Here is an 18559-nt window from a genome sequence, read left to right as displayed (position 1 = left end):
TTTACTGTATTAGGCACCGATTGACATCAGCTTGACACTGTCCATGACAAATTTACTGTAGGAGGCACTGATTGACATCAGCTTGACACTGTCCATGACAAATTTACTGTAGGAGGCACTGATTGACATCAGCTTGACACTGTCCATAACAAATTTACTGTAGGAGGCACTGATTGACATCAGCTTGACACTGTCCATGACAAATTTACTGTAGGAGGCACTGATTGACATCAGCTTGACACTGTCCATGACAAATTTACTGTAGGAGGCACTGATTGACATCAGCTTGACACTGTCTATGACAAATTTACTGTAGGAAGCACTGATTGACATCAGCTCGATGATAGTTTAGAGCTAGACGCCAGTGACATCACATCAGTGGAAGATATACATGAACTTGTCAGAGCTAACAGTTTACAGAAGTCAGGCTCAGATTCAACTGAATTAGGTTGGATTGTTTTGAGGTTACATTTGAAATTTATGATAGAGGTAGAGGAAACAACTAGGACATGAACAGACTCCCTGTTGATCAAATATGAGCATTGGTACAGTGCGACCCCACTCATATGTGTCCTGCAATAACGCGAATTCAGATATAATGTGATTGTAATGAGGCTCCCGAAATTTCACTTTTCTACTGTCCTTAAACTTTCTAACAAATGGCGTGGTTTCTGAAATGTTAATTACATGTATGTGTATTTTTCTCATACCTGGAATTATTTTTTTTAATAATACAATCTTTGTGTGGCTTTGGAAATTTAAGAATTTCAACAGCATCTTGAAGTGTTATGCTAAATTAAACATTATCGCAAATGTTACTTATTACTGATCCATGAGTAAAGCCAGTAAGTCATCTTTGTGATTGTCTTCAATTAATACTGTATACAATCGTTGCTCAAACAATAGATGACATGTTTCTTCTTAAATTGCATACGCAACCAAGCAGCAGACAATGTGGTGGTTGATAAAAGATTCTAAAAATTAAATAAGCATCAAAAAATGAAAGCTGTCAATGTGTTTACTGGGCTTTGCATTGTTATTAGAAGCAATCAGTTGACTAGTAAATAACAGCCACTTTATTAGCTTGAAATTGAAAGGGTATGAAATTGTAGATGCATTCAGCTTAAAAATCTTTATAAAGTATTTTTCACATGTTTCTTTCGATATTCACAAAATCTGAAGTAAAGGTTATATGCATGCTGAAAGAATTTGTTGTTTGTTGATTATTCTTGCTGTAGTCATTCAAATTAATAGGCATACAAGTGTTAATTATTGAGAATTTACAACCGATTAAAGTACACGGAAACACATATGAGAAAATTTTACAGTATGAAATTTGTACAGACAATGTTCATAGACCCTGGAACGGAATGAACTGTTCATGTGCTTCGTCTTTCTTAACCTAAATTTGCTGTTAACGTTTCCCATTGAATTCTGACACGTAATGATCTGTAACTATATTTTTGAATAGTTTAAATATGCATGCAACGACGGTACAATATCAGATGGTAAGTAAACAGTGTTAATACTCTGTTTATGCTATATATTAGATGTTGAATTTAGACATAATAATCTGTGACAAAATTATTTAATATTTTAAATTGGTGTGCAATTTTTCAATGGAATTACATGCATTACGGATGAATTGCATGCCACAATGGCATAATAGTAAATGGTGTTGATACCCTATTCATGATATACATTAGACATGAATACACGTATATGTGCCAATGCATTGTTCTCTGAAAAAGTAAAATACTTTAAAACCCTGCATTAATGTGACCCCGATATTAAAGCAGTCCAATTTTTTGGACCCCAGTTATTGCATTTTGACATCAAATTATAATCAACTGATCCGAACTGGAGCATATCATTATGGCGGTTCATGAAGGCAGTTGTCAGTGGAAGTGGACCAACTTTAATTGTTTTTTTTTGTGAAATTTGCTTCATTTTTAGTGGGATGTTTAAAATTTTGGAATCATTTATGACTTTTCTGGATTCATTTCTGATAAACTATTGGCATTTCTTTGATTGCACTTTAAATTATAATCGGTTAGACAAAACAGGAATATATGACTTCTTGCTAAGCCAGTTTTCAGGGTGAAATGGCATTTTATTAGCAATTAATTATATGCGTGAATTGGCAAAACATTTAAAACCTCGAACGTTATAATTAATGGATCATTCAGAAAAAATTGAACAGGCATAACAAAAAACATTTATTGCATACATCGGAACTTTAAAATCACAATGGCACAAACAAGTGTATTTTCCTTTCTGTCTTTGTCTCGGAAATGACCTGCCAGTGATGAATTTTCTGACCCCGAGACACCAAAGAAACAAAGAAAGATCAATCTCCAAAATTTGTTAGAAAGTTTAAGGACAGTAGAAAAGTGAACTGACATTTCTGTGATATTTGAATAATATATAACCTTCATAGTTGTATAGGTTAAGAGGTTAGTGTTAGGACTGGTCGGCCTGGTGTCAGGATAATGTGACTGGGTGGGACATCATGCTACATGTCTGCGGCATGATGCCTCAGTGCTAGATATCATTGTAAACTTCCACATGGCAGACATCGTAGCGATATGACGGAAACATTGTTAATGCTATGTTAAAAATCCAAATCACATCATGATTTTAGCAGTTTATAATGGACTATAGTGGAAAGATGAAAATATAACAAAAGTATAAAATAATCCTCTGTTTGATATACAAAATATACACACAGAAACATATAGTTAGAAAGAAAAACACTTTTACAAAAATGAGATTGTATATTTTTTACAAAATACTCTACAAGTATTTCATATTATTGAGCATGAGACAAGAACGAGGAATCACAGCTCTTAAAATAAGTAACAGAAAAGATTGAAAGACAACAAGTTCATGGGCTCATGACTGTCCAGAAGAATTGACTCTTGCAATTTTAGTTTTGACTCGTGAGATTTTCATTTTGATTCACTGATATTTTGGGGTCAAGGGTCATCTGACTCTTCAGTTTGAAAATCTGTTGAGAACCATGTAATCATCATAAATATGATATTATTATCTTCTTATATTCAAACATGAAAAATGTCTATCTACCCTCACAGCTCTGTCTGTAATTTTGATAACCCAGAATCTTACCTGTGTAAGATTTTGCTGTCACAGTCAGGTTAACTCATTTAATCTGACCAACTGACACTGTTATAAATATTATTATGTAGGGGAGATAAGTACTATAGTTACTCTAATGTCTGTCATTTTTCAGACGCTTTTTAGTAATTATGTATCCAGGTGTACCAATAATTTTAAGTTAAAATATTAACCATAATTTAATAGGTACTTTCAGTTTCCTGAATTTAATTAAGAATAGGTTCTCAGTGCCAAAAATTAGAGAACAAAAAATAAATACTTGTATGGATGGATGATGAATGAAAAAATTACAGATACTATATATAGTACCCTTGTCTGGTTTAGCCAAAATAGTACCTGAGAGATTAGTTTATCAGTATATTACCCATACATGAAATGGTGGTTTCGCCAATATAGCGTGATGTATATTTAATTTGCTTTGTTTGTTACTTAGTTTTATGTTGGTTTTTTTTCATTACATGTTATTGTAATGTAACATTGTATGTTGGACTTGACCTTATCCAAAATTGAGTTCATTTCTGCTTGACCTAAATTGACTTTTTTATTTTCATTATAAACAACTAATACATAGCTAAATTATTCTCTGTTTATGGGTTTAAAATAGGTATTATTATTAATAGATGAAGTAAATGTGTTTATTTGGGTCAAGGTTTTAGATTTCCTTAGTGAATTTTACAAGTTATTGTTTTTATTTTGTAAACATGAAAATCATTCTAGAAGGTTATTTTCCATTATGTAATGTTTTTTTAAATAGAAAATGCTTGTTGTGACCTGAGGTCAAGTAGAGAACTATACATATTGTAACAGAGATAATTTTGTCATTTGTGCTTTAAGATCTAGTACTTTCAAGTTTTATATTACATGTTTGACCAGTAGATTTGTGCTGGAATCTTTTTTATTAAAATTATTGAATTCATGTAATTATTTTCTCTGGAAATTCAAAATTGCTCTGATAAAATTCTTGGATAAAGATATTCACTGGAATTTATGATGAATTCAAACCTGAAATTATATTACTGTGATTCAACAAAAGACTATAAAGACACGTCATTGCTTTCAGTTTTTGGATTTAATCTGGACTTGTACTGAATTTTATTTAGGACTTTAAATTACTAGTACTTGTATCTGTAGTTCTCGGGTTATTTTTGGATTTAATTCGCAATACTGCAAGTTCTTTTGTCTTATTTTCACTTTGTATTCTAGGGAAATTAATTATTTGTTAAATTTTACAAAGCTTCCTGTCTTACACTCTTTTCTGTTACTGATTTTAAGAGCATAGACTGGTAACAAATGTACTCTAGCATCATAGACTGGATATTCCGGTCGGATAACAAATGTACTCTAGCATCATAGACTGATTATTCCAGTTGGATAACAAATGTACTCTAGCAACATAGACTGGTTATTCCAGTTGGATAACAAATGTACTCTAGCATCATAGACTGGTTATTCCAGTTGGATAACAAATGTACTCTTGCAACATAGACTGGTTATTCCAGTCGGATTTGTTTAACTTTCTGAGTTCAGATTCTTTAAAGCATCAGAGTTGTTTGTCATCATAAAATGTATTGTAGTTAATTCATACATAACTTGGAAATTTGACACAGTATTTTATTTAATTTTCAGTTTGATATTGATGGAGATGGTCTGTTGGATATTCTGTTCATCACAACCTCTGGCGAGATTTTGCCATTTACACCCAGTGGATCATACATAGCTGCAAAACATTTGGAGGTAATTCAGAAATTTCACTTCAGTTGGTTACAGATTAGAAAAGTCATCATCAATCACTTTATCCCATTATATAGGTATATATCTCATTGATTTATGACCTTTACAAAGCACCAACTCTCCATAAATTGGCCCAATCACCTCAAGAAAGCAAACTTCACACACCTTACATAGTCCATATCACCTAAAAAAAACCCACCCGATTCACCTTGAATAATCCATATCGCCACTATGAAGCAAACAATCACTGTAGATAGTCCATATCAAATTTATAAAGCACCCACTGGGCTTGAATAATCCATTTCACCAATTTCAATCACTACATTCACCTTTAATAGTCCATCTCACCTTAACAATGTATACACACCATAAATAGCAAAATGACCTCTACAAAGCACCCACCCACCTTATACAGTCCAAATTATCTCTACAAAGTAGCCAACCAACTTAAATAGTCCATATTACCCCAACAATGCACACAGCCATTACAAATGATCCGTATCACTTCTATGAAGCACCCACCCACCTTAAACAGTCCAAGTAATCTCTACAAAACATCCACCCACCTTTAATAGTCTGTTTTACCTCATCATTACACATGGCCATCATAATGGTCCTTATCACTTCTACAAAGCACCTACCATCTTAAACAGTCCATACCACCTCGACAAAGCACCTACCATTTTAAATAGTCCATACCACCTCGACAAAGCACCTACCATCTTAAATAATCCATACCACCTCGACAAAGCACATGCCATCTTAAATAGTCCATACAACCTCGACAAAGCACCCACTCGCCTTAAATAGTCCATACCACCTCGACAAAGCACCTACCATCTTAAATTCTTAAATAGTCCATATGATCTCTTAGAAAAGGTGTTGAAATAATTTTTTACAGTTATTCAGTTATTTTTGTACTACAATTTGTGTGTGTGTGAGGGGTCACTATGTTTAAGTTTGGTAATGAAATATCCTGTACATTTGTTCATAGTGTTGGAATGCAGTTGTTAACATGGTAATTAATTATGCTTAGAACAAACTGAATCATGATAAGTATCATATTGCACCTCTGTATCATGATAGGCATCATGTTGCACCTCTGTATCATGATAGGCATCATATTGCACCTCTGTGTAATATGATGTGACATTGCAACCGCTCTATCATGATGGGTCTTTATATTGTGACCTCACTATCACTGTAGGCATTGTATTGCAACCTCTGTCATAATATGCTTTATATTGTAATATTCTATCATAATAGTCATCATATTGTTGTGACCTCTGTATCATGATAAGAATCATACTGCAACCTCTGTATCATGATAAGTATCATACTGCAACCTCTGTATCATGACAATTATCATATTGCAATCTTTGTATCATGACAATTATCATATTGCAACCTCTATATCATGATAAGTATCATATTGCAACCTCTGTATCATGATAAGTATCATATTGCAATCTTTGTGACATGACAATTATCATATTGCAATCTGTGTATCATGATAAGCATCATATTGCAACCTCTGTATCAATATAAGTATCATTGCACCTCTGTATCATGATAAGCATCATATTGCAACATCTGTTTCATGATAAGCATCATATTGCAACCTCTGTATCATGATAAGCATCATATTGCAACCTATGTATCATGATAAGCATCATATTGCAATCTTTGTATTATGATAAGCATCATATTGCAACCTCTTTATCAATATAAGTATCATTGCACCTCTGTATCATGATTGACATATTGCACCTCTCTATCATGATAGGCATCATATTGCACCTCTGTATCATGATAAGCATCATATTGCACCTCTGTGTAATATAATGTGGCATTGCAACCTCTCTATCATGATGGGTCTTTATATTGTGACCTCACTATCACTGTAGGCATTATATTGCAACCTGTCATAATATGCTTTATATTGTAATATTCTATCATAATAGTCATCATATTGTTGTGACCTCTGTATCATGATAAGAATCATACTGCAACCTCTGTATCATGATAAGTATCATACTGCAACCTCTGTATCATGATAAGCATCATATTGCAATCTTTGTGACATGACAATTATCATATTGCAACCTCTGTATTATGAAAAGCATCATATTGCAACCTCTGTATCATGACAATTATCATATTGCAACCTCTGTATCATGACACTTATCATATTGCAACCTTTGTATCATGAAAAGCGTCATATTGCAACCTCTGCATCATTAAAAGATCTTATTGCAACCTCTGTATCATGACACTTATCATATTGCAACCTTTGTATCATGAAAAGCGTCATATTGCAACCTCTGTATCATAAGTATCATATTGCAACCTCTGTATCATGACACTTATCATATTGCAACCTCTGTATCATGACACTTATCATATTGCAACCTCTGTATCATAAGTATGATATTGCAACCTCTGTATTGTGATACGTATCATACTGCAACCTCTGTATCATGATAAGCATCATATTGCAATCTTTGTATCATGACAATTATCATATTGCAACCTCTGTATCATGACACTTATCATATTGCAACCTCTGTATCATGATAAGCATCATATTGCAACCTCTGTATCATGATAAGTATCATATTGCAACCAATATATTATGATAGACATCATACTGTGACCATGATTGGCATTATATTGACCTTTGTATTGTGATACTATGACCTTTATATCGTGATATGCTATATCTTGTGACTTGATCTTTCTGTCATGATAGGCAATATGTTGAAACCTATGTATAATGATTTGCATCGTATTGCATCCTCTGTATTATGATAAGCATCATATTTTGACATCTGTATCATGGTAGGCATCATATTTTGACATCTGTATCATGGTAGGCATCATATTTTGACCTCTGTATCATGATAGGTATCATATTGTGACCTCTGTATCATGGTAGGCATCATATTTTGACCTCTGTATCATGATAGGCATCATATTTTGACCTCTGTGTCATGATAGGTATCATATTGTGACCTCTGTATCATGATAGGCATTATATTGTGATCTCTGTATCATTATTGGCATCATATTGTGATTTCTTTATCATGATAGTCATCATAATGCAACCTCTTTTTTATGATAGGCTTTGTATTGTGACCTCTTTATCATGATATGTTATATTGCTACATGAATTGTTTTAAACAGGTCAGTTGATAATATGCTTATTTGTCACACCCAGGTAGTTACTTTAAGTGGTCTCCCATTCAAAGTTAAGTCCCTTGTTTCCTTTGCCTCAGATACACCATACATTTCATGCCAATATTTGAATTGTATTGACTGCAATACAATTTTTTGCAATTTATTTATGGAATACTGCATGTACTCACTTATAAGTTGAATCCAGCTGCAAACAGCATAGACCCTAATATGCAGTGACATAATTTGTCAATATTGTTGGTTCTACTGATTACCCCTTGCAAGCTGCTCACACATTATGCCATTGCAAGCTGATGACACATTATGCCATTGCAAGCTGATGACACATTATGCCATTGCAAGCTGATGACACATTATGCAATGGCAGATCTGGGTCTGTGCAGTTTGCAGGTGGACTTGACTTGTAAGCAAGTGTATATGGTTCTCTCTTTCCATGACTATCATTGTAATCTTTGTATCATGATAAGTGTCATATTGCAACCTCTGTATCATGATAAGTATCATACTGCAACCTTTGTATCATGATAAGTATCATACTACAACCTCACAAGTGAAATGCACAAACATGAAGAAGAGGTTTGTTTGAACTTTGAAAAAAAGGTTCCACCATTGTTGACATCTTTCATTGGATGATCTCATATTTGTCTTAAACTTTTTTTCAGCTAAAACCAGCATATGTGTTACAAAACTGGTATCAAGATGTTGTAAGTGCATCCATCACAGATGTGCAAAAGTATGTAATGGCTGCCAATCCAAACATAGATAAGGTAAATTTATTCAATGAATAATGTCTTTGTTTTGCAAAAGTAACAAAAAAGCTTTGTAAATTTCATGTAATATACCAGCTATCAATGGACAAAAATATGTCTCAGTTGTGTTCAACAGTCCACTGAAACATTCACATTCATGTCTAGTTTGATATCATGATGTGACATGGGTCAGAGTGAAGTCATCTTACACTGATTTATGTTACACTCCTGTCTAGTTTGATATCATGTTGTGACATGGTTCAGAGTGAAGTCATCTTACACTGATTTATGTTACACTCCTGTCTAGTTTGATATCATGATGTGACATGGGTCAGAGTGAAGTCATCTTACACTGATTTATGTTACACTCCTGTCTAGTTTGATATCATGTTGTGACATGGTTCAGAGTGAAGTCATCTTATACTGATTTATGTTACACTCCTGTCTAGTTTGATATCATGATGTGACATGGTTCAGAGTGAAGTCATCTTATACTGATTTATGTTACAATCCTGTCTAGTTTGATATTATGATGTGACATGGTTCAGAGTGAAGTCATCTTATACTGATTTATGTTACAATCCTGTCTAGTTTGATATCATGATGTGACATGGTTCAGAGTGAAGTCATCTTATACTGATTTATGTTACACTCATGTCTAGTTTGATATCATGATGTGACATGGTTCAGAGTGAAGTCATCCTATACTGATTTATATTACACTCATATCTTGCTTGATACCGTGATGAAGTCAATACTGTATTGCTTATCATAGCATTGTTCAAAGTACAGTCATCTTATACAGAGACATGTGAAACTCCTGGGATGATTCTGCTGTATAAATTAGGGTTGCCTGGCAGCCCCAATTTCTGTTGGCATTCCCAGAAATTTTACTTTGGTATATCCTAATTGAAAGTTGCCAAAACTATGTGTATCATTTCTTTCATATCTACTTCATGTGTCGGTAGATGGAAACCATAATTTGTCTTTTCCTTACTAGAATTCATCTTAAAAATCATACTCATCTTGCTAAGTGCATTTAATCATAATAAGTTCGGGTATGTGTGTGATTTGAACTTTTAATGTAGCTTTAACAATTTTTCAGTCATATCACTTAAATGTCTGCAGTGTGGCAGTTTATAGTAGTTATGTCTAGCTCTGGGGCATCATGCTGCAGATACATAGCATGATGTTCCACCCAGTCACATTATCCTGACACCAGTCCGACCAGTCCTAACACTAACCTCATAAAGGTGAGAGCCTAGTGAGGTAGCTGTTAGTACCTTTTTTATAATTCTTTGGTATGATTTGACTTGGGTTTGAACCTGCAACCTCTTGCATCCGAGGTGGATGCCCTAACCACTAGGCCACCAGAGCAATAAGTTTAGAGTCTATGCTGAACTCTAACATTTGGGTCATATTACCTCTCCAGCCAGAATAGGCAAAGTTGATAGATAAATGGAGAAGTTGAGAAATTAAGTTCTAAATAGTCCCTTTAGACTAATGTTATTGCATATTTTCATGTTAGATTATTAAAATGACACTTTTGGTAGAACCAATAGGACTTATGCTGCAATAGTATGACAACCAGTCTACTCTTCTGATGATAGAGAGGTAAATCCAGCTCCCAACACTGTCTCACCTAGTATGGGAGGGGACTACTTTTGTGAATCCAGTATCCCATAACCAGTCTGGTGTTAAGATCCTGGCACCAATAGGATTGAACTCAGCCAACAGCAATAGATCAATATAAAAGCCAATCTTGTATGTAATGTTGAATGATGAGATTGCTTATGTTGATGAAACATCTCATATTCTGTCCTGACATCAAAACCATCACACTAATGAAGATTAGCCTATCCATTATAGTGCCATAATGCACACTCTATGACTAGGTTAGTGCCACATTACCCATGTAAGTTTTCATAAGAATCATCTGCAGTACAAAAACTCTTCATTTGGCATCATGCTTACAGTCTCCATTGTCTTGTCCCAGCAATTACAAGAAAAAAGTCTGCCTTCCAAGCATTGATCAAGAAGATGTTAACAACATCATTTTTCCTGCTCACACCTGTCCCATTGTGCCCCATTGATCTATTAACCAAGAATGACCAACCAGATTTCAAACATTTACCACAGTCTGGTTGAGTGGCTGACTTATTGAATTGCTTAGAAAGGCATCTTTAGAACCCAAGTGTAAGTAGACCATTTGTTTCTCTGCAGCGACTGCTGACCATTTTCATTAAAACATACTATACGACACACAAATCCTAGCTGTTGACAGAGATTTAGTAGGCCTAGGAATGTTCACCTTCACTAGCTATTGTTCTAATATATTAACCCTATCTACACCTTGGCAGATCAAGCAGATATTTTTGTGCTTCGGGTCAGTGAATTTTGTTTGACCACCACACCCAATCAAAATTAAATTGTTCAGATTTGAACACTGTTCCTACACGATTGAGACAAGAGGAGCACACAAATTGAATGAACTCATAAATAAGCAATTTTCCACTGCTGGTCTGTGTTTGTAGATATACATTTCACTCAAATACACCTGTAATGACTTTTCTCTCGTATATAGTCATATTTTTTATGTTAAATTTACAAAGTATCCTTTCGAAGTCAATTGCCTCCACCATTTTCCCAATGTACAATGCACTGCTGTTACATGCTGTTGGTTAGTTGGCATTACATACTAAATGAGGCATCTCTAACTGGAATGGACTCATAAATAAGTGATTTTCCACTGCCAGTCTGCGTTTGCAAAAATATGTCTTTCCCTCAAATACACAGGTAATGGCTCCTGGTTGTTAGTCAGAATTTTTATGTTAAGCTTATGCAGTATCCTTTTGAAGTCGGTTACCTCCACCATTTTCAGGCAATGTACAATGCACTACTGTTACATGCTATTGGTTAGTTGGCATCACATACTAAGGGAGGAATCTCATGAAATTCAATAGATGTTGCTAGGACAAAGCACAGAATATATGCTCAATCCATCAAGATGTAGATAAGGTTATCATATCTGAACCTTGGCAAGTGAAGATGGGGAATGTTGAAATTCTCATTAGTAAGGATGGATCGGAAAGAGTTCTGCCAACAGTTGGTCCAGAATGTAGATGCTACAGGATCTATGCTGAACCTGGTATCAATAACAGTTTTCCACTAAGCAGAACACCAGTCAATATGCATATGGGACACATGCACAGTTTAGTTCCATGATAGTAGTGGTCAGTTTAAAGCTGGTGGAAAGAGATGCATTGCTGTTCACTTCCACCTTAGTCAAGCTTAGATCACAATAATTATCCTCCAGCTTACTTTTTAATTGGGGGCCCCAAGTGACCGAGTGGTTTAAAGCGCTCTCCATTATGGATTACTGTCATCTCACCTCTGTCTGTGTGGGTTCGAGTCTCGGATTCAGCCAATGTGGGTATGTGAGAAAGCTTGCCAGTAGTTTTTCGAGGGTTGGTGGTTCTTTCCGGGGATTTCACGGTTTCTTCCTCCACCATTAATACTGGCCACCATGTATAGCCTATCGTGTGCTGAAAAATGGCATTAAACCCTACAACAACAACAACAACTTTTTAATGGTCACTTGGGGTAATTATGCAAACAGGCCTACGGGGAAACAAATCTACTCCAGTCACAGCATTAGAGGCCTCAATGATTGTTCTGGAATAGATATGAGAGGAACAGAGAGACCCCCTACCTCCAAGGGCATGCCAAATGGGGAGCAGTCTATCAGAGCCTATACATGTTGGAAGCGAAAGTTCTTAAGATCAAATGTGGGCAAAAAGCGGGGGGGGGGATTGTTTTCATGTTTCTGTCTATGCCAGCCTCTCTCCACTAAGAAATGATGCCATTTTCATTTTGCCTTTGTCATATATCCTGGTATGGGAAGACTTGGCCAATTTACAATAGAATGGGGAAGACTTTGCCTCAATGATCCGTGGATCTTGCAAGCCAAAATGGCTTGGGAATCTGAAATAGTGCTCCTCCCCCATTCTGAAATTCAATGCTCCTCTCCCATTTTCCAAGGCCCTTTCAGCTACAGACACCCTAAAAGATACATTCAAATGAGATATTCTACTGCAGAAAATAAACTTCTCAGAGAAAATGTCATAGTTATGGTTTACAAAATTAAATCACAGAGGTTTGTATTCAAGACTGTTTTGAGTACCAAGGCATTCTTCAGTCAGTTATTGGCCTCAGCTTTTGAAACCTTTTCATATAGGCACTATGGCTTGGAATGGAAACAGCAGTAAAGTTTCTAAATACTGTTCAGGAGGGAGACTTTGCAATCAGTTTTGATGCATACCTACATGTTTCATTCACTAGACTTCCAGGAAATTCCTCCAGTGTGCTTCCTGGGATATGGCATATCTGTTCAAGGCACTCTGTTTTGGTCTCAGTATCAATTCCCAAGCCTTCACAGAAATTATGGGTAGAGTATTGTCTTACTTGGGGATCATCTCCATGTACTTGGGTGACATACAAGAACACCAGGTGAGTTATATTTTAAATCAAGACATGAATTCCCTTTGATTACTTGTCAGCAAGGACAAATCTGATACCATCCCATCTCAGGATTTCATCCACTTGAATATGGAATTCAAATGCATCTGAAGAGTCTTGTCTCCACCAGGAACATGCTTTAAAAATCATTTTGACAGTGCTTTGATTCTTACAGAGAGTCACATTTCCAATCAAGAATTTCTTCGCCTATTGGGTCTCCTCATTGCAACAGTGGATTTCATCGTTGTGGGTATTACCAACGATCCTGTTCTCCGTATGGTGACTGAAACTTTGTCCATTGTGGAATAAACAGTCCTTGTTTCAGTTAATATGATGCTACATTTCAACAAATGGGAGGACATTGCTTGGCTCACAGCAGGTGTTCCCTTACATGTCCAGCTGCCAGGAATAATGATTTGTACAGATGCCAATGCAGTGAACTTTGGTACCTATGCCCTGCCATCGTTTTAAGAGGCCAGTGGATTGTGCTATTTCAGGATTTATATTATAGATCACTATCTTAGCGGTGACATCACAAGTATGGAAATACTTAAATAATTAATTAAAAACTAATACTGTTTTATGTAATGACCATTTCTTTGGGATAGATAAATCATCTAAGAATGGTGAAAGAAAATGCACACCAACCTTTTCATTTTGGGGTGATTTTAAATTTCTTTGACAATCATTTATGTAAAATTTTCATTTTTTCAAGTTAGTTACTACAACAATTAGGAAGTAATAGTCTTTAAATAAGTATTGCATAAACTCTTTTCTTAATATATACTGAGCAAAAAATTATAAAAACATATTTGGAAGCATGATGTCCTGTTTCCAGACAAAACATGTTGGTATTAAATGTGATTTTGAGACTTTTTAATTTATCTTTCACTTAGATGGTTATGATATATAATTGGAAAGAGTATTATTTCATGTGAGTGCCAACGACTTTTGACATTGTCAGCTGTAAAATCTATATCAACTATCAAATTTATTGAAGGCACAATCTGTGCATTATGCTAAGCAGATTTTTCTTGTGATAATAAACTTTACTTTATTCTAGAGTTTGTTACTTGATTAACTTGGAAAAGCGCCATTAAGAATTGTGTAATGAACACGAGTTAAAACGGGGTTCCTCACCAGGTGATCTTTGCCTGATAGATGCATTTTTGACACCTACGAGGATACTTCTAATTGTCAAATTTAGATAGTATTAAGTAGTGAGGATTTGAATCATATTATTTCCAATTTGAGATGTCACATGGAGGGATTGACCTCAAAGATTGGAGAGTCAGCAGTAGGATTCTTCACCAGACTGTATTTTGTTATGCAGATATATTAGCCAACTATATTTTTTACCTGGTTAATATTTTTAGCAAATTGTGAAATTTGCAATTGATTTCTGATCCCTGAGATATTTGATGGGATCCATGACTGTACCAAGGTTGTATGAGGGACTGTAATATATTGAATTTCTTTATTGATAAGGATGGTTTTTGTACCAGGTTGTATGAGGGACTGTAATATATTGAATTTCTTTATTGTTAAGGATGGTTTTTGTACCAGGTTGTATGAGGGACTGTAATATATTGAATTTCTTTATTGTTATGGATGGTTTTAGTACATTATGTTGATGACATCATGCACTTAACTTGATTTTTTTTCTCAGGAAAAACAATATGTTCCCGTGGATCCACATGTGATGGCAAGCCCAGTAATTGTGGACCTGAATCATGACCTGAGACCAGAGGAGATGGTCATACCTGTCTCCTATTTCTACAATAAAGATGATTACAGGTTGGTATTTTACACATCATCTCAGATATGTATGAATATTAAATGTTTGTTGTATTGGGGTTTCTTTGGGTCTCTTCCATTCAATTTGCAGATTGTACATCAAGTTGTCCTGTCAGCAGTAAGTTGTACCACATTTGTTATCAACTCAGTCTTGGTATAAGTTGCACATTGCAGTCATTTTGGCATCTGTATGTTTGTACATGCATCCATACATCTATCAGCAACCTAGATTATCCTCTGACAGTGTTAAACTTACTTAGATTCAGTTCAATGTCAATGTTATTTAGATTAAACTCAATGTTAAAGTTATTTAGATGTTAATTAAGTTATTTAGTTGAAACTCAGTGTTAAAGTTATTTAGATTAAGCTCAATGTTAAAGTTATTTAGATGTTAATTAAGTTATTTAGTTGAAACTCAGTGTTAAAGTTATTTAGATTAAACTCAATGTTAATGTTATTTAGATTAAACTCAATGTTAATTAAGTTATTTAGATGAAGTTCAGTGTTAAAGTTATTTACATGAAGTTCAGTGTTAAAGTTATTTAGACTCAGCTTAATGGTAAAGTTATTTAGACTCAGCTTAATTGTAAAGTTATTTTCTTTCTGACTATATTAGTAAATTGAGAGTGATTTGACAAAATGAGTCACTCTTATGTCTGTACCCCTGAATGAAATTCTTCTTTAAAACTCTCGTCTATACTGACACATTTTGTGTCCCTTGATGAGTTAAATTAAACAAGCTATTACTGTGCTTACATTGTAAATTGATATGGCCTTTTACTGTGTTTACATTGTAAATTGATATGGCCACCTTTCTGCAGCAGGTAAATAGCCTTATAAGAGGAGTGGCCTTTATAGAGATAAATCACACAGCTATGAGAAATAATTACATATAATATACCAGGTGCATAGGTAATTTTTGTAACTATTTAAAAGTCAAGGCAAACATCGGAATACAACTATCACATTTAACATATACATTATCCCAGTACAACAGAATGAATTACTGATGATATTGATTTTAATCTTTCTGACATAAAACTTCTCAGTAATGATCGAAGAACTTATTATAATTTTTTTTCATTTAATCAAATTGCTTTCACTTTTCTTTCTAGAAACAGATTGTCTGATTACATTTTGCACTTTTTGCAATAGTTTATTCCTTCAGTGGCAGTTTATAGTTATTACATGAAATACTAAGTGTTTAAAAGGAATATACCTTGTCAAGTGATCGACCTGTTTAATCTGGTACCCTTTTAACTACACATAATAATATATTGGAACTTTATAAATAAATTGAGATAAACAGTTTTATTATATATATTGCAGTATTTATAATATATTTTAATTTGATAAAATAGTGAATATTGTATATTTCAAATTTCAAGTTTGTTTTTTTACATTTTATATTGTGTTATGTTCTTTTATAAATTATGATAATTTATTAATTTAAGAAGTGAAATTTGAATTACATCCCCTTGTATGATTATTTAAGAATAATTCAATGTTATTCAAATTTTTAAGATCAACTGAAATAATGAAAAAGTGATAAAACTAAAAAAACTACATGTTTACTAATATACCAACATTCTCTCTATTGTGCGTGTTGCAAATGTAAATAACTTTACCTTTCACCTGCCACTCTCTCATAAAGTTCGTAATATCTGTAGCAACCCATAAGGAAAAAATAGGTATTACTATTATATGTTCATTTTTGTCTCTGTTAACTTTACATTGTCAGAATCATGCAGTATTTTACGATATTGAACACCTTTATATTGCACACATGTGCAGGACACATGCCTAAAGATAGTATAGTCTATTAGGAATTACTTTGTAAACAAACAATGTACACTCATATAGTAGATGCTCTAGGTTATGGTTGATTAAATTTGTTTGTTAATGAACTAAAGCAGGTGTTTCATTGGTTTGAAAGGATGGATCATAAAGTTAACAATGTGGACAAGTTCAATGAGTCAGAAACGAAACATTCAAAGAAGCAAGTTAGTGAATGCGATATTTGCAATGTCAACAACAAATATGAGAGACGCAGTAATTGAAAATACCATTCTGATCACTGCATCACTTATTTAGGAGAATATTCTTATCATTTTGCAAATAAAATTGTTAAGACTAAGATAAATGCTCTCTAGGGTCTAAATAAATAGCACAGAAAATCATATTGAGGCCAAGAGCTGTTGCATATCTATCAGAGACATACCATTTTACAAGTCTGTCAAAATACTAGACAAAAAATGCAAATGAAGGTTATGGTAGGAAACTAGAAGCTTCAGAGCCAATAATCCAAGACAACAAAAAAGTATTATTTCCACTGGGTAAATGGATTATCACACAAAAGCTGCTTTTCAATTTTCCCTGTGTAAGTATTTTAATACAATTTTAGGCGTAAGCATGTTTTCTTTAGCTGGTAATAAGAATGGTAATAAATATGCTTACATTTATGCATTTTGAATTTTTTCAAATTGTGTTTTCTTAGCTCTTCAAATCTGACAGACATATCCTGCAAATCCTGATACAAACAGAAGCTGTACTGGAATTTGGAATAGCCTACATTTCCAGCTGCAGTACACTTACCATATTTCACTGAATTGACCCAGTAATCCAAAAAGAAAAGCACAATTGAGATGGATCAACATAGAAACTAAATTTATGCATTCATTAACAATATCACTCTAAATTTCGATTTTAAGCAGACCAAAATTACATTTCTTTTTTAAACTGATGTGGACCGCACAACAAAGTTAAAAGGTCATTGGGTGGAGTTATGTACACATGAATACTGTTATTGCATATTGATGGATCTACGGTTGTGAATCGTTTTGGAATAAAGCATACATTAAATTACAATGTTTCTTGTAATGTCTTTTATTGCTAAGTCTTAGGAAGTTAAACAAAATAAGCATATGATAAAAAGGTTACTGCAAGGCCATACAGTATTTTGCAAAAAAAACTTGTTCATATTTTCCCATACAAATGCAGTAACCTATAATTATTGTATGATTTAATTTTGGTTGTATGACTGAAACATTTTAGTGGTAAGCATCAAAACAGTCCATGTAAATAATCCTCCTGTATTCCCCCCTGCCACAACAGAGCAGTATTAACTAGTATCAAAGCCCCACACAAGCACAGCCTACCCCACCCCCTTTACAATGAAAGTAAGTTATTTAAAAGATGCACATTCCACTTTGTCAACATAGCAACCATTATTATGCTGAAAGACGGGAACATGAAACTTGCCACAATTATTCCTGACATGTCACCAATAAATTTACAGTTTGAAAAGGAATGGAACAGATGATGTTCATGGAGGTCAAAGGTTAAAATGTTTGCTTATTGTTCTAACACTAAAATATGGAAGAAAGCGATTTTGCTTTGTCATCTTTTATTTCTTAATTTCATCATAA

The 18559-nt window shown here is 34.1% G+C and overlaps 1 protein-coding gene across 1 annotated transcript in view; it reads left to right on the top strand.

The window, feature by feature from the left end:
• Window positions 1–18559, top strand: part of LOC149804321 (uncharacterized) — a 90586-nt gene that overhangs the window by 14547 nt on the left and 57480 nt on the right. Inside the window, exons 3-5 of the mRNA XM_089938773.1 lie at window positions 4765–4872; window positions 8730–8834; window positions 15004–15131. Of these exons, the coding sequence (XP_089794899.1) occupies window positions 4765–4872; window positions 8730–8834; window positions 15004–15131 (341 nt within the window). The remainder of the gene's footprint in view (window positions 1–4764; window positions 4873–8729; window positions 8835–15003; window positions 15132–18559) is intronic.

Source organism: Sinohyriopsis cumingii, chromosome 2 (assembly GCF_028554795.1).
Source record: "Sinohyriopsis cumingii isolate HCF-2022 chromosome 2, ASM2855479v2, whole genome shotgun sequence".
Classification (NCBI taxonomy): domain Eukaryota; kingdom Metazoa; phylum Mollusca; class Bivalvia; order Unionida; family Unionidae; genus Sinohyriopsis; species Sinohyriopsis cumingii.
Note: the sequence above shows the minus strand (reverse complement) of the source record. Positions and strands in the feature narration are given on the sequence as shown.